This window comes from Pempheris klunzingeri, chromosome 11 (genome assembly GCF_042242105.1).
Source record: "Pempheris klunzingeri isolate RE-2024b chromosome 11, fPemKlu1.hap1, whole genome shotgun sequence".
Taxonomy (NCBI): Eukaryota; Metazoa; Chordata; class Actinopteri; order Acropomatiformes; family Pempheridae; genus Pempheris; species Pempheris klunzingeri.
In genome coordinates this window covers 19,899,681-19,921,892 of record NC_092022.1, presented here as the reverse complement: position 1 = coordinate 19,921,892, position 22,212 = coordinate 19,899,681, and the positions used below count along the sequence as shown (strand labels likewise).

Below are 22,212 nucleotides of genomic sequence, written 5' to 3'. Positions count from 1 at the left end.
TTTTGTACCCATGGGTACGTAACGTTAACCCAGTATTGTGTTGGTGCTCGACCCAGATTGGTCCGTTTTGACTGATTTCTCAGTTTGTGACCAAACTAAGTTCTCGAGGAGTCACAGTTAAGCATGTGTTTATTTTCAGGGGTCATGAGCCAAATCAGTCTGAAGCCCCCAGTATAGCTGGTCGAGGTGTAGCTAATTGTAACTGATTTATATTCTAGTTTGGTAAATTAATCTGTGGAAAACCATCATATTCGACAAGCTGATCATGTGTTTCATGTGTAAAATCAAGTGACTAAAGGAGTAGTGGTATGTATGATATTGATATGATATTTCCCTCTGAAATCGACTGGGGCACATTTCTGAAGTATTATAAAATGATACAATTTAAGTACAAATACAACTACATCCAGTTTGTACTTAAGTAAAGTAAACCAGTCAATGTACTTAGTTACTTTCCACCATTGGTTTTGTCTAGTAATCTGTGTAGTGGAAGCTTAATTTGCACGTTTGCAGCTTCATGGCTAAAACCAAACCTTTCAAAATAAGAGCAGTGCTGAGATGTTTCCTGCCCTGAGGGGTGGACCAGGAGCCCTGGAGCTCATCTTGTGTGCAGGCCCGTCCTGAGAGAAGACACAACACCAGCCCCAATGATGAAATGAAAGGAAATAGCTTGCAAAGGCCTTGGCCCCATTCACCACACACACACGTGCGCGCGCACACACACACACACACACACACTGACACAAACACAAACACGTGCGTTCAGTTCCTGTTTTTAATGTTAAAGCAGTGTGGAGCTGTTCATCGTTCAGTCGGGTGGGGCTTTTTTTTGTCCAGCATGCCGTTGTCTGAGTCAGGATGGAGAGATGAGGACGGGGCATCCCACTCACCCTCTGCACGGCCGGAGACACTGCTGCGCTGCTGTCATGGCAACAGCAGCAGTCACCACCGCCAGCATGGGCCTATAATGCACAGGCCAGGAGGAGTCACACACACACACACACACACACACACACACACACACACACACACACACACACACACACGCACACACACACGATGAGAGCACGACACCACACAGGCAGAACACCGCACACAAGAGAAGAAACACAGATCCTAAATATTTCCCCTCCCTGCATATGAAACTGACAATGGAAAAAACAACAACTTTATTTCATTTTATTTTTTGTCGTGGGGCAAATGTTGCAATGTTACATATTTAAATCACCTTAAGCTTCTCAAGAGAAACTTCCTTTCTCCAATTATTGGTTTCTAAACACATGTAAACTATTTGTTAAACATTTTTAATCAAAATTTACATTTTTCTTTACAGAGTTACTATTCTTCTGATGGATGCGTAAAAAACACAAATAACCTAGTTGTGCATCACAGCAAACCTGCATAATATGAGAATCTTGTCTTTTGATGAGATTTCTTTGTGTTTATTATCCACATTTTATTTATCTACACATCACCTGTATCGGCACAAACAGTTTCCTGTTGAAAAGGAGACGGTCACACCAGTGTTTTCTAGCATATTCTTCAGACAGTATCAAATAAATTCTGCCCCCACCCTCTCTCACCTTCCACGTCTCCAAATCGGACATTTTTCTCTCTGCGTCTGGGCATCATAACGCTACTTGTAACCCGCAGGCTTTGCTGCATATTAATCCAGTCACAGTGTGATGCAGATATGAGTGTGGCTTTTTTACGGGATAGAAAGAGCAGGCGGTGCAAGAGCGAATCACATTCAAACAGGTGTGAGGCGCAGGAATAATCCCAGGTGGCGCATGTTGATCGGATATGTGGCCACACAGGAGCACATTGTGAGCATCTTTGCGCTTTTTTTTAAGGGTTGAGCAACCCGCATCCGAAAATAGTGTTGGCTGTTAGAAAGTAGGTCGATAGGAACTGAGAGCGACGTTTGTTTCCACGCTTTTGTCTGTGTTCTTTGTTGTTTAGCGAGGACTGTGGGTTTTTTTTTTCATAGCCTACCCTTTAGTGGAGAGCGTTTTACGCACAGGTGGGACAAACCCGCTGAGCGTACTGTAGGACAGCCCCCCTCTCTGCTCCTCGGCGGATGATGTGAGGAAGTGACATTTTTCACCGCTGCGGTTCGGGACAGCACTGCCTCTCTGCAAACAGGTGTGCTACTGTCCGGGTCACTTTGGCGAGGAAGCAACGAGGAGGAAACGTCCCAGAACCTGAACCAAGCCTCCTGGACGCGGGACAGCGGGGGCCCAGAGGAGGAGGACCAGCCCGTTCAAGTCTTTTCTTTATTAGCCGGGGCTGTTTGAACGGGTTCAGACAGAAAGAGGGAGAGAGGGAGCGATGGCAACGAAAAAGGCGTGCGTGGATGCGCCCAAAAGGAGCCGGAGTCCGGTCGTGTTGGAGGCGGAGATGTTCAGTGAATTTCAGGACTGGTGTCTCCGGACTTATGGAGACTCCGGTAAAACAAAGACCGTCACCCGGCGAAAATACAACAAAATCATGCAGACACTGTTGCAGAACGACGAGTCGGATGGCGTTTATATCGACAACAGCCACATCAACGCCAAATTCAAATTCTGGGTGAAGTCCAAAGGATTTCAGGTCGGGACCAACGTTTTGGGAGAGCACAACAAGAAAGGAGCTCCAGGGAAACCCGTCCTATATGTCCCGGTCAAGTCAACGGTAAAGTGTGTGTGTGTGCATGTGCGTGTGTGCGTGTGTATGTGTGACCATGCCTGTACACGAGCACGAGGTGTCCCGTTGCCGCCTATAAGTTGTCATTATTTCTGGATGCACACATGCACTTGTCACATGAATAAAACGACAACTTATAACGCCTCGTCGTCCCGGCTCGCCCTCGTCTTTCCTCATAAAGCTTCACTTTGTCCACATCCCAACCAGAGCAGCCCTACTCTCATCCCTTGCTGCCATAGCAACGCCGGTGCCTCCTGGCAATCGCGATTGTAAAAGGTAGGCTATCATGCATAGCCATCTCGCCAGTGAGGTTGAAGTCCTGTCAGCTGCACGCTGCCGAGCGCAAAGCACGAGATAATTGACTATTGACAACATTTACTTTGAATCTCGCTGTTTGGGTCTCGTGGAGCCCGATGTGGCGATGCCGTGCGCGCGCGTGCGTGGATGCAACGGCATGTTCGTGGGTCGGGTATGTCAGGGTACCCCGGTGTGCTCCTTGAGAGACCCCGGGCTATTAACGCCAACTTAGAGGGGTGTCACATTCACCTTCCTACTGCGGGGCTCAGCGGGTTTGATTGTCAGCCATTCATCAAAGACACGCGCCCTCACTGTCCCATCCTAACCGAGCAACACGGACCGTGTCTGCGTGTCCGGCTCATTTGTTTTCCACGGAGAGGGAAAAGATGGGGCTCGAAAACACTTAGATAAATGTGTTTTTCATGACAGTGTCATTGTGTGGCACACAGTGTGAGTCTCAGTGTTTGCACCCCACTTCTCATTGTCCTGGGCAGGATGCGGATCGGCTCGCAGGCACTCGTTGCTCTGGCAACACCTGTGTAGTCCGGGATAGTCTGCCTCTGCAGCATTTTATTGTGCACGTTCCGACATCAAGCTCCACGAGCACTGTCCGCGCAAAGAGAAACATTTAAAAATGAATTTCTGCATTTGACGGAGCGTGGCAGCTGTGCGTAATTGGCGACCACGTGAGGGGCTGTGTCGGAAACAAAAGGGTCTGCTCGGGACTGATAGCGACACACGCCCACAGTTAGTGCTCTGACTTCACTTCCACACGTCTGTGGGTGAAGGGTGGGCTCCTCTGTGGTGTAATGGAAGTCAGGTCATCAGACGCTGCACCGGGGCTGCTGGTGAATGAAGGGTTAAACCACACACTCCTTTTTTTTGATCGTTTGCTGAGATAAACATGTGCACCGTGAAGTGTCAGCTGTAACCCCCGTGGCTCCTTACGCGTGCACGTGGGCAGGTGCACGCGCGTCCATGTCTCTGAACGGCGTTTGGCCCTGCTGTGCCAGCGAGGAGAAAACCACCATTTTAAATGAGCGCCTTCAGGGAATAATCTCCCCCCTCCTGCCCTGCTGGGGCAGAGTCTCACTGGACCTCAAAGAGCAGAGACACATTTTCTGTTAACAAACCAGAGGAGATATTGGCACCGATTAGAGACTGAATCCTTTGATTTAGACTGAAAAGCACTGATCCCTCCACAGGTGTTTTACCTGTGTGAATGCACAATTTAGATTTAGACCAACTGCCTTTACAAAACTCCTCTAATCTCCTCTCAATATTATGTTTCCCCCTGGGCAAGAGGGCAGGTGTGATCTGCCTCTGCAGGTGCAGATGGTGGCTGAAATGTGTTGTTGGTTAGCTTTTGTCTGTGGCTCTTGTCATTTGTTGTCTTATGTGAAATTCTTCTGTGTCCCCTTGTCCAGTATATTTATCAAAATGACATCCTGCAGGTCAGCGTGATTCCTCTGTGAGGCCCATCCAACAATGGCTGAGCTGAAATTATTCTCTGAGGCTGCATGGGGAAAAAAATCTTATAGAAAAAGAAGTTTAGTTTGCTGCTTATTGGAGAGGAGTGCATGCACTTTGTAGCTTATATCATACGGCAGGGGAAAACCTCCTCCTGCCGCAGCTCCACTTGGGAAATTTAAACAACAAACAAAGCATCAGCCAACACAAGCTGCTTCTAATGATGACTCAGAACTGACAAATCAACCAATTTATATGCATGTGACTATTAGAAAGCGTGATTTTTGATTCAGCCGTCGTGGGCTGTATAAATAGGTTGTCCTGGGCCAGTGGAAAAGTGACACACACACACACACACACATACACGAGCACGCGTACAAACACGCACGCACGCACAATGGTCACTGCCTCCTCTTACGGCTGCAGGCCCGGGGGCGTGTCTCTGGAGCTAGAGCACTGGAAGCCCCGCTGCAGCTGCTCCCAGGGTGTGCCAAGTTTCTGTATGGGGGCAGGCATGGGGCTAAATGACGGGAGGCTGGGTGGGGGTAGGGATGGATGGTGGTTGATGTACAGACAGAGAGGGTCTCTTCTATGTGTCAGTGAAGCATACAAGGCAGCTTCAGTGTGTGACAGGACCAGGAGGCAGGGCACAGTCGCACAGACTCAGTGTAGATGCCTCCTTTACAAGCCGGACACAGAATTATTCTCTTTCTGTGCGTTTGATGTCCATCCCTGTCCACCAGCCCGTCTTGTCGCGTCCTCTTTCTGCACAACTCAGAGCCCTGCCAGTGCTCAGAGCATCCAGCAGCCCTCAGTGTGGAGATGCAGCCTCGTTTAGCTCTCATTATGTCCTGATTAGAGGATGCTACAGAGGAGGAGGGGAGCGGGACCAGAAGCAGACACAGAGATGCACCACAGAATTGCACACAGACTTTCCCGAGACGAAGGGAGTCAGAGTGCAGCCAGCTTAAAAAGAAACGCTTAAACGCCCTGTGCATTTCCTCTCGGCTGATATGAGCATTGTACTGAAAAATTTGAAGTACTGCGAGCTGTTGCTTTTTGTTGCCATGCCAACTGAAATCTGTAAATATCTCTGTTCATGTCTCTCTCTCTCTCTCTCTCTCACACACACACACACACAGACATTTATATATATATATATATATATATATATATATATATATATATACATGTAACAGTGCAGAGACACTTTACATGATGTGTAAAAGTGAAAGTTGAGTCGTGTTTGCTGGATGTTCTACCACGAACTATGAAACCAACCTTCACATTTAAACTCCTGTGATTAGTCCAAACCCGTTATTTACAATCTGTCGGACCACAAATAGATAAACGGTTGATCAGCTGGAAATTAATTGGCAATTGGGGCTGCAACTCACATTTATTTTCATATGATTTTCAATAATCTGCTGATCAGCAGTCCAAAGATATCCCATAATTTATCAGACAAGACGAAGGAGACCAGAAAATATTGACTTTTTAAAAAGCCAGAGAGGAATGTATCATTTAAAGAAAGACTCAAAACAATTTATCATTTCTTAAAATGGTTGCAGATTATTTTTTGTTGATTAGCTAATTGATTAATTAACTGATTGTTGCAGCTCTATAGGCAACTATTCTGATGATCAAATAACTGTTTCAAACATTTTCTTGCTCCAGATTCTGAAATCTGAAGATTTGCTGCTTTTCTTTGACTAAAATGAGAGTAAACTGAACATCTTTGAGGTCTGATCAGATAAAATAAGAATTTTGAAGACGCCACCTTGGGCTCTGGAAAGTTGTAATGAGCATTTTCCACTGTATTCAATGACTCATTAATGAATTGAGAGAATAATCTGCAGATTAAGTGATACTGAAAATAATGGCTAGTTGCAGCTTGGAAGTGATGAACGAATCAAATTAAACAGGACGGCCACATGTAGAGGATTTCATCATGCTATCAATTTACAGGACGTCCTCTCCTCGCTCAGAAACCAGAAATTACTAATCTGTGTCTTGGAAAATGGGCCTTAAATGTTTGTGCCTCAGCGTCAGACGGGAAGAGGAACATCATCATTATTATCTGATTAATTAGTCCGCATTTCCCCTGAGAGCTCCTCTTTTGTGGAGAGGCCACAGAGTCAAAAGAATACTGGCCCTATTATTCAGCAACATTTGCATTAATGCTATTTTTGCATAGAGGATCTCCTGTGCTTTTGTCCACTGTGATTTTTATTTGTTTCATCCCTTTCTGGCAGTGCTTATTAGGGGCAACACATGAGCTCACACTCATGGGTTCAGACGCCAAATGCTCACCACCCCACCCCACCCCAAACCAGAGCGAGAATTTAGCCTACCTGTGCATGTGTGATTGACTTGAGGCTGGAGAGGACCTCTTTGTTTAACGAGTCCAACTGGGATCCACTAGGAAATCCATGTCAATATGTGTTCATTTCAGACGTTACCATGTTACGTTGGCGTACTGTAAATGGGTAATGAAATCCAGTACTGCACGTATGTGGTAGTTTTGTATGTGTGTGTGTGTGTGTGTGTGTGTGTGTGCTTGTACAAAGAGGGGGTCGCTGATCGCATGCTCTGTGTTTCCTCCCTTCAGCACCCTCTCTGTTGCCATGGAGAGACCGTGCTTTGCTTTCCCATAGGAGGAGAAATTAACACCATTTTTAACTGGCCTGGGGGCCTCCCCCCTGTGTGGAAGATAGTCTGAGTTCTGCTTCACGCACGCACACACACATGCACACACACACACACACACACACAGATACAGGGTCTTTAAGACGGCGATAATCTTCCTACCACACCGCTACTGTCATTTTTAATACCTTTGCAGGGCCAACATTTAACGAACTGGGACAGTATGATAATAGCCTGAAAATGGTGAAATGGACTCTGGGATGTGATGTGTGTGTGCGAGTCATTTACATACCATTTTGAGTCAGTGACTGGAACGTCAACAGTGCCAGTCTGCGGTGCTGGTGGGACTGTCTGTGTCTCCGGCTCGCTGGGATATTGGGGATGTCACACACTCTATCAAATAATGTTCATCATGGGAGCAGCCCAGAGGGAAACACTCACACACACACACAGACATGGACGTCGGACAGAGGGCTAGAGCTCCACATTAGGTGCACCTAATGTGGATTTAATGACATGGCTTTATAATTGAGGCGGAGAGGAGAGAGGAGGATGATGGTGTAAAGAAAAAAGAAATATAAGGGGACGGGCTTTATGAAAAAAAAATTGGGTCACTGTGGAGGTAATAGTCTGTTTTATCCCAGTTTTTCTGTCATGCAAACCTTTATCTTGCGTTATCTTCCTCTTGAGGCACACATGCACACACACATGCAGAGGAAACAGGGATTGTTCCCTTTATGTGTCCATTAGCTAGCTGATAGATTTACAGAGGGGTGATGGGGCTTTAAAAGATGACCTGTTGTCACATCTACAGTGAGATAATCTGAGTCATGAGTACTGTTGACACAGCCATCTTTACTCCCTACTGGCTGGGTGCACGCACGCACACACACACACACACACACACACACACACACACACACACACACACACAAAGTACCTGAGCAAACATCACTGCTGCCACTACCTAAGCTACTTATTGTGCAGCCACGTCTACAAAATAAAACACCTAACATCTTCATGTTACACCTTGACTTTTAAAGTTAAAAGCAAAGCAGCACTGAGCTTTTTGTTTGTCCGTTCACGATGGAGCTAATTTCTTGTGTGATGCATCTCCTCTATCTCTGCTGGCCTGTCTTTGTGACCCAGCTGCTTTCCGTGAACCCCCCCTCTCCTCCTCCTCCTCCTCCTCCTCCTCCTCCTGACCTGCCTGTGTGCAGGACTGCTCCTCTCTCCCCTCTGCTACAGTGTATGTGTGTGTGGTGTGTGTGTGACTGCCAGCGGGGGTGGGGGCAGACAACTCAACCCCTCCAGTCTCCTAGCAACAGAGCGGTTTGGTGCGGGACAGGGAGAGCGCGCAGGGGATGGGGGCTGGTTGTACAGTGGCTAGGGAGAGCAAAGTCCACACGGGATTAGAAAGACAGAGAGAAGGAGGGAAGGAGAGGAAGGAGGGCGAGAGTTTTGCGGTGTTGTTGGCGATTAGGGATGCTGACATGTCTCCTTTGCTCTTTAAAACGGCATGCTGCTGATGAGACCAAATATCTACAGCGCCGTTCAACAGCTGTTCTCCTCTGAGATGCTTCAGCTACAAGCGCTGCCCGGTAGACATGTAGTGCACTTAAACACACATGGCACACACAAATACACACATACTCAAAGCATGTCGTGTTCAGAGGTGAATGTTTAACTCCCGGCTGACTTGTGTTTGGAAACTAAAGAGCCGTTTGGTGCAGAGGAGCCCGAGAAGGCCTTTGGGTAGCAGGTCTGACGATTGGAGCTAGATCAATCGATTAATAAAATAATCATCAGGCATTTTTAATAAGCAACTAACCTATGAGTCAGTTTTCTAGCTAAAATGCAAAACATTCCTTAGTTTCAGCTTGTCAGATGTGTTGATTTGCTCTTTTTCTATTCTTTATATCATTGTAGATTCAGTATCTTGGGGTATTGGACTGTTGGTCGGACAAAAAGGGACATTTGAAGATGTCACCTAGGGCTTTAGAAAATTTTGCTGAGCATTTTCCTGAAAATATTAGTTGCAGCCCCACACACGTATTGCTCTTGGATGTGGACTTCAGCAGAATTAGCCAAGCTCACCACCAGGTCTAACACTGGTGGGTTGAAATGTTTCGTTCCCAGCAGAATACCCAGCGATATTTTGTTGGGGTAGGATTCAGTGGAGGATGCAGAAGCAGTGTGGGTGCACTGCACACCCCACAGTTGTATGAGATTATCTAAATCCAGCGTGAATGGACCTGACACCATTGTCCCAAGCAGCAGCAGCAGCAGCAGCAGCAGCGGTGGCGGCGGTGGTGGTGATGTCACCGGGGAGTGATGATGATACCTCCAAGTGCGATAGATTACAGCTGTGATGATGAGGTGCAGGATCGCTATTATTTCATTTATTATCATTACATTTAGCTCATGCTGACAGGGGGAGAGTGGCTAGAAAGAGAGAGGGAGAGGGAGAGAGGGCCGGATTAAAACAAACCCGCTCTGTGAGCTGGTTTTAGTTGCCATGGCAACGATCATTACCTCGCACTTGGGAGAGCAGGAGCAAGGAGAGAGAAAGAGGAGGAGGGGGGGCGGGAGAAAGAAAGACGGGACGAAGGTAGAGGATGAAGACATGAAGGCAGGGGAGAGGACGCAGTTGGGGGAGAATGAGAAAATGAAATGTCAGATCCCTGGAACTGTGCAGAAATGTCAAGGAGAGGGAGGGGAAAAAAGTGTGATTTCCTCAGTGCCAGGGGGACAACTTTTTGAACTCTGGACCCTTCTCTTCACTCAAACAAGAAATGATCACTCCCCACCTAGAACCCAGTCTCCACAAAATGTCAGAGTGTGGCTCACATCTGTTTGGAGGATGTAGACCTGTGAACAAAAGAACTAATTAAAAGCCCATATCCATATTCTTTTTTTTTTTCTTCCCCCATTTCATGCATGTTGGGATGCTTTGAAATATCAGCAGGAGCAGAATTTAAAGATAAGATCTAGTGGAAAATGCGTTGATGTGTTTTTAAAGGGGAAATGAGGGGATGAGAGAATCACTTGGAGAGAAAGATGGAGGCAGAAAGGAGAGGAAAGCCCCATGTGGTGCTGCAGATGTAGGCCGTTGTCCTGGCGATCCCACTTGTATGGTGTGTCACATGACCCTTTGCCCAGCACACCTGCCCGGGAGAAATCAGTAGCAGTTTCTATGGCGACAGGGTCAGCAGTACGGGCGCCAGAGGTGGTGGTAGGAGGAACTGTGGGTCCTATACACAGTCAGTGATGTTATTTTTGTGGAGATGAGGTGATGGTTGACGACCCAGCCGAGCCGAGACTTCCCCACCTGAGAGAGGAATTTAAAGAGAGAATGACTGAAATAAGACAAGTTGTCCCAAGTTTTTTTTTTTTTTTCAGTGCTGGTGAGGACACTTTGTACAGTGTGTGTGACTGTCTGAAACCACATTACCCATGACTCACATGCCTTAAAGTTGCTGCTTATGTCATATGGATGCAGGAATCTCCATTTGCAGCTATAACATCAGAGATCCTCTGCAGTAGATGATACACAGTCTGCCGGCCTGAGGCAGGACATTCAGCTAAACTCCAGTCTCTGTTTGTGTTTCAGTGTTCTGATGGGAATTCAGCCCAAGATAACTCCTCCCTGAAGCGTGTAGCCGTGGTAGAGGACTTCTTCGACATCATCTATGCCATGCACGTGGAGATGGGCGCCGATCCTGGCAGAGCACCCAAACATGCAGGCCAAAAGAAGACCTACAAAGCGGTGGGTACAGCTGTAGGTTACAGCTCAGCTCTGAGTGTTTCTTTATACGAGTGGACACAGAGTGTTCACAGTAAAGTCAACATTGCTGTCTTCTCTGTGCCGTTTCATCCATATCTGTACAACAAGCAGAGCTGCTACTGGTGCCGCATGACGAAAAATGGCAAACAAAGGAAAAAGGAAAGCACACTGAAATTTTCACGCTCCCGGGTTCTTGTCTGACTTTCAACACTTTTGTCAGGAAAAACATGCTTGCAAACAACAAACAGACCGCAACTGTATAGACAGACAGAGAAGAAGAGTCTACAGTTATAATTGCAGCTTTAGAAGGCAGTGCTTAGGGACAGTGGTGAGCTAAATGCTAACGTCAGCATGCTAACATGCTGATGTTCAGCAGGTATAAAGTTTACAGTGTTCACCATCTTATTTTAGCATGTTAGCAGGCTAATATGAGCTAATTAGCACTAGATACAAAGAACAGCTGTAGCTCATGGGAATGTCATTCTCTTCTTCAGTATTTAGTCATAAAATAAAGTATTAGACAATTCAAAGTTTGACCTGATGTTGGCACTAGATAAAAGGTCAGGGGACCGCCAAAGTCAGCGGGATTCATCCTCAGAGGACAATGAATAGATTTACTTTGGCAATCCATCCAACAGTTGTTACCTCACTCTGGCTCTAGGGAAAGCACTGACTGTCGGTCGGTCCAACCTTTAGTCCAGACTGAAATATCTCAACAACTCCTTAAATATTTGCCCTCATATTTTGAACAAACATTCACTGCTCCCAGAGGATAGATCCTAAAAACTTGGGCGATCCTTGGACTTCTCTTCTAGCGCCACCAGCAGGTGAAAGACTCAATTTATCTAATTGTTTGACAGACTAAATGAAAGACATTCCAATCAGCTTTGTTTTATACATTTTTTCATTTCATTAAAACATTTTTTAAAAGAGGGAAAAATGCATTTAATTTAGATATGTTATTTATCAGTGGATCTCCTTATCGTATGTGGAGCTGTCATTTTTTTGGGGTCTGTATGTATAATATAGTCTGCTTTTTGTTGTGTGGATGTTTGCCTGACAAAGACCTTGCATCGATAAAAGCATTTTTTGGAAGCGTGCGGACAACCTCTCCGTTTCCTTTGTGTTAAACGTGGCTCACAGCTGGAGAGAGTTAAAAAATCCCAGTAGGGTTGTTTTATTTGAAAGAAATGGGCTTACAGCGAGGTTCTTTCAAGGGGCCAAAACGTCCAAGTGCCCCTGACTAAAGGCATATTTAACACCCCGTGACCACCAAAACAAGTGAAGTGTTTTTTCTGTGAACGACTATAGGCAGTACTTCTTATCTCTGGTAACGTAATGTATCATTTTTAGCATCAGGAGTTTCCAAGGGAACAACTAACCACCTTTACCAGGAAAACAAAGTATGTGCGGTGCTTGACTCACACAATGGATGGAACAAAGGCAATATGTGAGTTTACATTGCAAACCGAGGTGCGGTCTCTGCTCGGGTGTGGCGTTCTGACAAAACAAGGGGCTTTGTATGCAGCTTTAGTGCAGTGTTGGGGGGTTTAGGACTTTGGTACTCCCCCCTGTCCTTCCCCATCGCCCAGCCCCCCCCTAGGATTGGGAAATAAATTCATAGAGCCAATTCCTCTTGCCCTGTAGAGAGGTCCTGTCACGTCTCATAGAGTGTACCCTTTTGAGGAGGCAGCATCACTGGGGCAGGGCATAATATGGAACTGTCACTGTGGCCTTCTGGGAGGTGCACGCTCCTCTGGGTGGCCTTTCCCTCTCAGCTGCCTCAAGGGCCCACGAGGAGTGGGGGGGGGCAAAGGGGATGGGAGCTGTGGCAGTGGTGATGGTGGTCTTGGTGGGCCGGTGGGGGTGGGCACCCCTGCTGACTCTCCATGGTCACGTGAAGGTCGCATTTTACAGGGAAACGCCAGAGGGGGTGAGGAGGGGAGGGTGGCATAGCAGTGGAGACAAACAGAAAAGGAAAGGCTGTGCATGAGAGAGAGTTGGAGATCTGATTGGACTGCACCTGAGAGAGCAGGAAGAGAGATGTAAAAAGATGGCAAACACCACTTGCGTTTTAGGGTATCAAAGCAGAAATATGTGTGGGGCTGCAGCTGGAATTAGGCCATCTGAAGGCACGAGAGATCGCTTAGAGGGAGGATTTCTCCTCATGACACATCAAGATAGCACATAATCACTGACCCCAAACTTTCACACATACACTGTACAAAAAAAAAAAAAACTAACACACCTGCACACAGTGTGAATTCAGCTGCAGCCTGAGCCAAATCTGCTGCTGTTTTTTTGTCGTAACCCAGTCCCCTCTGCTCACTCCCCTGGCACAGATAGCAGAGACCTACGCCTTCCTGCCCAGAGAGGCGGTGACTCGGTTCCTAATGAGCTGTGGAGAGTGTCAGAAGAGGATGCACATCAACCCCAGCACTGCAGAGTTCAAAGGTAACGGCACACATGTGACCTGTGGATGGCTCGCTAATTCTGGGGACATCATTACCTGATATGCTATTTTTGAGATCAACCTTTAAGAGTGGATAAATCTTAGAACGTTTGACATGCTGACATGGAAAACGGTTAATTACTATATAGCAATGCATGCTGAGATAAATCAGTCTTCTAACACAACAGCCAGACATGATAGTTGGCTTTTCTGAAATAATTTCATCATAAGATTCACAGAAGTGTGAATATAAGATAGAGGTGTACAGTTTGCGTTTGGCATGTGAATGACAGGCAGTGTAAGTTCTCCATTGTCCTGTCAAATACTAAATATGAGCTGATATGATCTTAGGTGTTTGTACTTTGAAGAGTTTTTGATGGGGCCCACATTAATAAAACAGATTGTATATATCTGTCAGTGACATGATGTAACAAAGACTCAAGAGGACCACATCTCTTGGATTATGTAGACCCACCAAAATGATCACAGAGCCCCTCTAGTGGCCGGTGTGAAGACTGCAGGCAGCTCTCAGCCACATTGTTTGATTTCAGGTGTTACATACAGTCAAGGGCAATGCTTCTCAGGTGTTTTGCAGGATCTTGCAGCAATTGTTCCTCACTTGAAGAATTTGTCCACGTGATTAGAACAGACCTCACAGAGCTTCTTTACAGAGGGATTCAGTGCGGAAAGAAAAGCCACTAAAAAACTAAATTGGTGCTACATTTATTGGTGTGCAGTCCAGTTTCTTCTGTGTAACTTAGTAGTTAATATAGAGCAAAAGTGTTCAAACTGTAAGTGAGGAGGGGCAGATGACGGACAGGTGCTTTAAAAACAACAGGAAGTTAGTTATTGCAGTTTTGCCTGCTGATTTCCATCCAAAAATTGCACTGCTCCTCTGCATCACAACTCAGTCAATTCTGAACACACAGATCTTTTGATTTTTCTGAGGATATAATTTTCTCCTCAAATAAATTTCCAGAAATCCACCTACAATAATGGAAAAAAGATGCTTCTTGTAATTGCAGAACTTGCCTGAGAAATATCATATTCTGAGTTTTCTTCAGTATCAAATTAATCCAGTAATAAGTTTCCGTATATCCATGGATACATTTCAAGCAGGAACTGTTAATAGCTAATTTGGGATATTTTTATTGCACAGATATAGATATATTGATATTTTGTCATTACAGTCATAAAATCTGATCTGATCCTGTGCAAATAATAAATGTATCAGTAGACAACAGTTTGAACTAGTTCATGTACATTTGGGTACTTTAATCCATAATAATGCATAATTTATAAAGTGATCACATGTTTTAGAGGTCAAATCTAAATCTGAAAAGTAACTGGTAAATATATCTGTCATATGAATGTAGTGGAGTAAAAAGTGCAATATTTCTCTGAATTACAGTGGACCGGAAATAAAATAAAATGGAAATATTCATGTAGTGACACTATAAGTACAACAAGTGAGTAAATATACATAGATAAAATAGACATGATTCACTGAGGATTTGTACTAATTACATTCATTTGCTTGCTTCTGTATTTATTAGACATTGCAACATCATTATTTATAGGTGTTTGTGTGTCAGCCTGTTTTTTACTTGTCTTTTCTTTGTCAGAGAATGACAGGCCAACCTCTCTGGTCCCGGACCTCATCGATTACAACATGCCTCTTACTGCCACCTACCTGAAACAAATGAAACTGCAGTGCATGACAGCCACAGAGAGGGTAAGTGCCTCTTTCTGCAAGCAGACTGTGGATGTTTGTGAAGTGTGAGCATATATTTAAGGAGTAATTAATTAATTAGAGAATCATCCACTGTTAAGATCTCCTTTTTCACTATAATTGTATTTGCATTGTTTACACAAATCCTCTGGTTCTTTTCTCTTCAGTCTCATGAGGGCTGCAGGGAGAAATGTTTAGTGCAAGCACCACAAAACATCCCTCCTCTTAACTTTCAAGTCAACATTAAGCAATCAGAGCGGTCCCCCTGCTGGGAGGAGGAGCTCAGTGTGAAATGAGGATTAGTAAATCTTCTGTGCAGGGTGACGTCATGTGTGAGACCACTCCCATGTGTGGCTGTGACAGGAACGCTCAGAAACCACTGTCACTAAAGTGCAGGGAGCGCTACTTGATGATGATAATGTCGACCTCACTCACGCATAATTAGGATTATCCGGAACAATGACCCAGACTGTGATTTGCGGGTGAGTACAAATTAACAAATGCTCAGAGAGTTGGTCACATCTGTGTGCAGACTGAGAATGAGCAGGCCAATAATTTAATAATTAACCATCACAGAGGGTTATTTCAGTGTTGGAGGAGAATTGTAGTCATTTGTTCCATATCTGCTGCACTAGATTAGAAGACAGTTCAAAGCAGCAGGTTTGTTCCGTTGACAAAAGCTGATCTGTAGAAATTTGTGTATGTGGTCTGTCGAAAGTGTATCCCGCCTCTCGCCCAACGCCAGCTGGGATTGGCTCCAGCCCACCCTGCTGACCCTCTAAGGTTAAGCAGTATAGATAATGCATGGATGCATGTATCCGGTCTGATGGAGCAGTCACTTCTTCAGCTGTTTGCATGTTGTTCTACAGAACTTGTCACTGTACAGTAAAGAAACAAAACTACACAAGTTATGTTTAAAGAAGCTGTGATGAGAACGTGCCTCAGATATGTTGTTGTTCCTGTTTTACCCAACGTTCCCTCTGCTGTGCACCTCAGTATGGCCTTTTAGATTGGACACGGGCCTCGCTGTTAAAAACACCACTAAAACAGGCCGAGTACTGATTGCCAATCAAAGTGACATCTCCGGATTCCTGTAATTGTTTTGTCCGCATAATAGACCAAAACCAAAAAATATTTAGTTTTAGAAAAGCAGCAAATCCATAAGTGTGAAGCTCAAACCACTGAATGTTTGGCGTTTCTTGAATAATAAAGACGAAAGCGGTTCCTAGATGATAAGCATAGCATAGAGTAATCACTTTAATTCTACACAAAAACATCTCCATGCTGGGAGATCTTAATTACACCGTAGGCGGCATCAGCTCCTGAAGACGTGTATATTTGTCTTATTGGTGGGACAATCAAGTTTATTCTATTCTATTCTTAGGCCACCAAGTGCTTCAACTTCATTCTTTCTAAACTCTGTTATGTGATGAACCTGGTCTTAATTTTTAAAGTAAATCCTCCTCCTTTATCTTTTATATACTTTATAAAGCATAGACATTGATGATGCTACATTTCCAACTAGTTAGAAACTGCAATTAGTGCCTCTTTCCCTCCCTTTCTCTCTCTCTCTCTCTCTCTCTGTCGCTCTCTTTATTGCTCACTTGGTACCTAATGGAGCTGTCACTGAGCATTTTGGTCCTCCTCAAACCCCTTACAGAGGGACGGATGCATATTCCCAGGAGTTTAGGCCTATTTGTGTGCTCGTGTGGGTGGAAATGAGATGACGAGATGTATTTCTGCTCTGTTTCCGTCACACAGTCATAGTTTTGCCCCCTTCTGCCAGCTGACACATGATGCCGTACACGCAGGCCAAAGAGGAGTCACCGTTTCTGTGAGACGCATAAAGTAAACTGGCCTGGGGCTGAAATGTGGTCATGGCTGCTAGCAGATAATTCACAGATCGATGCCAAAGCTCAGGACAGCCTTTGAGTAGTTTGTGAGATTACTCGGCTCTCCTTTAGTAATCCTCACCCCCACTTGTCTTACGCTACAACAAGCATCTTTAGGGTCTCTACGTAACTGAGTTATAAATAGCAGTGCTCCAAGAAACATATTACTTAACAGGGAGGCTCCTGCATTTCTTTGTTTTCTGCTGCCAGACTCTAGCAAGAGTTAAATCAGTAAAATGTACATTAACTATCCACATCCATTTATAAATGTATATGGAAAGCATTGTTTGTGTCTGTAATTGTTGTGTGTGTGTGTGTGTGTAAGTAATGAGGACCAAAATCCAAAGCCCTCATTTTATGCAGAAAAGGAATCTGAAGTTCAGCTGATGCTACAGAGAAGACCAGGAAATACTGTCTGCAGAAGCACTAATAGGGGATTTCATCACCATTACCATCATTTTATTCATTCAAACCCTCAGAAAACATAACAACAAGCAGCTTTTTTTTAGCATTTCAAGCTAAACCCCCCCCAACTTTGGAGGGTATCCTCAGATCTCAGACCGCTGAAGCCTCATATACAGTAAACTTAAGATATCGTAAGCCACCAGTACTCCATTCAACATACATAAGGGCATGTCAGTATTCAGAATTGTTTTGAGATTAAATTAAAAAAGAGTGAACCTGTCCTCTAACAGCAAAACCAAAAACAAGAGAGATAGAGAGACAGTCTCTCTCTTTGCAGCCCTCTCTTTATCTCTACAGGACGGACGGGAAACTTGGAAGTTGCTTGGAAGTCTTGAGAATCTTTCTGCTGACACTCAGCAGTCCGCTCACTCTGCCTGTCCAGGTTTCTTTCCCTCCCTCACAGTCCCTCTCTTGTCTCCCGCTGTCTCCCTTCAGGATGACAGTTCGGTGAGCAGCGAGGACATGAACATCTCTGAGCCCACATGGGTTGCAGCTGAGCAGCCCCCAGTGCCTGAGCCCAGTCCAGTCAATGGAGAGCGAGTCAGCAACCCAACAGCCACCGTTAAAGAGGAGGACGGTGAGGCATCACTGACTCTACACACACAGCCTCCTTGAACTATTACCTCTCACGGGATGTTATTGGAATGATGTGTTTTCATGCGCTCTTGGTTCTTTTTAGCTTTATTTACATCTGGAACTTGAGGCTGTACTGATTGAATAGAAAGGATCCAGAGTGGTGGTACGCAGGGAACAGCTTGCCTCGTTCTTAGTGGAATAATCCGAATAAATCCACTCTTACAGGGGGTGGGACACCGCCGCAGCCCCAATCCACTGTGCACCCCTCTCTCTCAGGGTACAGGGCTTAGAGAAGTAGGACAAAGGCCGACATTAACCTTCACAGCTTAGGCACTACTGAAAAAAACTGGAAATAGGGCAAATCATTGAAAGGGAGAACTACCCTGTTCTAGTGTTCATAGGTTTGCCCAGAGCACATGTACAACTCACCACACTGGAATCAGTTTATAGCCATAAACAGGGTTAAAAAGCTATAATTTGCCCACAACAGGAAGTGAAGGCTCCCTTCCCCCAACAGTCCCTCCTCATCCTCGTGTCTTTCCCTCTTTGCTGTTAAAACTCCTAAGATTCCCCCTTTTCTACCTTAACTTTTATTTATCTTGACAGTTGACCCCAATACCCACTTTCTTAACAGTGTCTGAGAGCTCACCATGAGGCAGGAAGTCCCATCCCCCTGTCGCTACACGCCCACTGTCGTTACTCTCGACAATAATAGTGCCTATTGTAGTAAACAAACCCACTTTAATGCTAAGTGATGACGAACCCTGTTCCTCCCCTCCTGCCAGATGACGACTCCTCAGAGAGCAGCAGTGCCAACGGGCTGCCAGCCCTGACCTCCCCGGAGGTGCTGGCTGTGGGTGGGAACCCCCCAGATGGTGGGGCCCCTTACGGGGAGGTGACAGAGAATGGGCTGAGCGCTCCCCTGGACTTCAGCACCTCGCCCTCGTCCTCCTCAGAGGATCAGCAGCCGGTCAATCTGAGCGACAGACTGCTGCCTGCGGGGAGCTCACCGCCAAACTCTTACCCCGCAGACCCCAACAGGAAGTACCCCATCAAAACAGAGTACGCCAACAAGGTGAGAACACACACTTTATTTGATTAATCACAGTTTCACATATATAGTGCTTTATCTTTGTCTGTGTAATCTATAAAAATGATATTTGTGTGTGTGTGTTTCTAGTCCCCACCTTACAGCTCAGGGAGCTATGACTCTGTGAAAACTGAACTGAGCATGAGCGCGGAGGACTTGACTTCTGGTCGGGCACAGATAATTGACGACGATGATGACGATCATGATGACCATGATGACAGTGACAAGATCAATGACGCTGAGGGTATGGACCCTGAGAGACTTAAAGCCTTCAATGTGAGTAACCCATCTAACAGTTGCCATATAATTCAATTCATTTACAGCGAATACGATACAGCTCTGTGCTTATCTGCGGCCCTGCAGCACAGGTGGATGTCACTGAATTACAAGTAGTGTTACTGAGTATAGATATTATCCTTAGAGGCACTAAAGGTGAGAAAAAATTATCACATGTACACCCACCATAGGAAAGTACTCAGTACTCACTGTTTATACTGTGAAAATAGCAATCTGTGCATTTCTGAGTCTAATGGAAACAGAACAGTAGAGTTGCAAAAATGCAAACATGAGTGAAAAATCAAACACTAGAAATGCTATCCTGAGTGAGCAATGGTTTCCACCACTCACCTCCCCCTCCCTCTTTATCCTCTCTTCTTCCACTCTACCTCTAATGCTCCCCCATCCACTGCCTTCCCTTCCCTCTCTTTTGTTTTCGACTCTCACACCCTCTCCTCTCTCCACCCTGCACCCCCACTCCATTTTTCTGCTCTACATCCCCTCTCTCCCCTCCCCCTCTCTCTGTCTCTGTCAGATGTTTGTGCGTCTGTTCGTGGATGAGAATCTGGACCGCATGGTGCCCATCTCCAAACAGCCCAAGGAGAAGATCCAGGCCATCATCGAGTCCTGTAGCCGCCAGTTCCCAGAGTTCCAGGAGCGCTCCCGCAAGCGCATCCGTACCTACCTCAAATCCTGTCGCCGCATGAAAAAAGGCGGTATTGAGGTACAAAGTGCCCCCAGTTAAAATGCTGCCTGTTTGCACCACACAGTTATAAATCTCATCAAATGCAGTGTTTTGCATTCATGACGCTCAAAAATCTCACTGACCCTTGCTGCCAGATACGACCAACACCTCCTCACCTCACCTCTGCCATGGCTGAGAACATCCTCGCTGCTGCCTGTGACAGCGAAACCAGAAATGCTGCCAAGAGGATGCGGCTTGATGTCTACCAGGCGACGGTAAATTTCTTGGCGGTTGGTGTTTGTGAATTTGCCCAGCAGGGGTTTGGAAATGTGCGAGGATGGCAACGCATCATTAACTCCAAACTGCACCACATACTACTACAACATTCTGCCAAAAACTGAGAGCATTTAATGTCTCACAGGACGAGCCTGCCTCCGCTGACAAGCCCAATTCGAGGGACCCGGCCTCTGTGGCCCCATCAGGGTTCTCCATCTCCAGCGCAGCTTTTGCCCAAGACCAGCTCTACACCAATGGAGGCCTCAACTACAACCTGCGGGGATATGGGACAGTCAGCAGCCACCAGCAGAACTCTGGCGCTGCACAAACCAACGGTGAGGAGCTTCTGTCAGCTCAGCTCCACCAAATAACCAAGTAACAACTGTTAATGCTCTGTGCAGGTAGAGGGAAAGGAGCATTGTAAGGATTAAAGAGTTGGTTCACCCAAATTCCAAAAACACATAATATAGCTTCCCATTTACCTGCAGAGGTGTATGGTCCAATATCAGGCTTTATTTGTGCAGGCTCTGAGGTATCCATCTTTAAGATTTTTCCTTAACCTTTGTGGACTGCAGGTGATTTCTGTTTGTTGTTCTCACAACATTTATAAATGTAACAGCAACATTTCTTTGAAGAGATATTGCCCCTGTTAGTGTGGATAATCCACAGAAGTCACTGCCAGCAGTTTTCAAAGAGAGTATTTCCTCAGTAGAAAGTTTTTTTCCACTGAAGCTTTTCATAGTGATGTTGGTGGATGCTTTAAATTCCAGGGAGTCATCATCATTTTAGGGAGATGTTGCTGAATCATTTTAGCTGTCGAAGGGATAGCACTGTCAGTATGGTCCATACTGAAATGTCACACCAACCATCATACGGATTGCCTTAAAATGTTGTACAGAGGACAAATCCTAATGACTAAAATGATCCTCTAACTTTTCACCTAAATAACATTTAGTTATTTAGCATTATATGTACAAGATGGATACAACATGCTCAGATATTCATGGTTTCCAGATGATGACTTTAGTGATTCCTTAACTTTTCCTATAGCGCCATCATCAGGGCTAAATTTCACTTTGACCAATAGTTTTGTTTTGTGACCAAATACCTGCAAAAACTGATCATGTTCCCATCGGCCTCAGCTGTACTGTATGTTTGGTGCTAACATGCTAAACTAAGATGGTGGACAAACTTAATGTTACCTGCTAAAATATTGCTGTTAGCATTGTTAGCATGCTAGCTAGATTCAGCATCATGTCTTAGTGCAGCCTCACACGTGTTTGTGTGGCTGTAGACTATTGTTTTAATGTGATTTTTCAAAACCCGAGCAAACACAATCAAAACTATTTGCATGGTTTAAAACCACTGGAGGGCTCTTTGTAATTCGGGTGAACTGACCTTTCGATGTATTCCGTGAATCAGTGATGCATTGTTCATTAAATGCCCTCTTCAGGATATTAAGGTCTCTGAAATATTAGATGAGCATGTTTTTGTTCCTGATGGTAACACGATATGTCATAATACCGTAGTTGTGATTAGAGTTAAATATCTCAAAATACATTTTGCAGGTTAAGGATTAAGGCTTCCTGGCCTTTTTGAATATTCTCTGATGTATCTCCGCCAATGTACATTTTTCTTAAGCCATCCCTGTTGTGTCCACAGGTCCCACAGATCTGAGCATGAAGTCAGTCGGCCCAAACTCCTCCTCCTCCAGCTCCAACAGTCACGGTCAGGGAGGTGGCGGTGGTGGAGCTTCGGCCCAGCTCAGCCCTCCGGAGGTCACGGCGGTGAGGCAGCTCATCGCAGGGTACCGGGAGTCCGCCGCCTTCCTGCTCCGCTCAGCAGACGAGCTGGAAAACCTGATCCTGCAGCAGAACTGA

The 22,212-nt window shown here is 45.4% G+C and overlaps 1 protein-coding gene across 1 annotated transcript; it reads left to right on the top strand.

Annotated features, from left to right (window-relative positions):
* Positions 1-2,331: 2,331 nt before the first annotated feature.
* On the top strand, positions 2,332-22,212 carry nol4la (nucleolar protein 4-like a). Its single transcript, XM_070840054.1, has 11 exons — positions 2,332-2,673; positions 10,715-10,870; positions 13,231-13,342; positions 14,966-15,075; positions 17,865-18,006; positions 18,791-19,080; positions 19,186-19,371; positions 19,907-20,095; positions 20,212-20,331; positions 20,478-20,667; positions 21,995-22,212. The coding sequence occupies exons 1-11, from the start codon at positions 2,332-2,334 to the stop codon at positions 22,210-22,212; spliced, it is 2,055 nt and encodes a 684-aa protein (XP_070696155.1).

What these genes read in the sequence shown, in the direction of transcription:
- nol4la (XM_070840054.1), top strand. Translation starts at nt 2,332, where the DNA reads ATGGCAACGAAAAAGGCGTGCGTGGATGCGCCCAAAAGGAGCCGGAGT. An exon ending in AAACAGAGTACGCCAACAAG is followed by an intron (nt 19,081 to 19,185) that starts GTGAGAACACAC and finishes GTGTGTTTCTAG; the next exon opens with TCCCCACCTTACAGCTCAGG. An exon ending in TTGATGTCTACCAGGCGACG is followed by an intron (nt 20,332 to 20,477) that starts GTAAATTTCTTG and finishes AATGTCTCACAG; the next exon opens with GACGAGCCTGCCTCCGCTGA.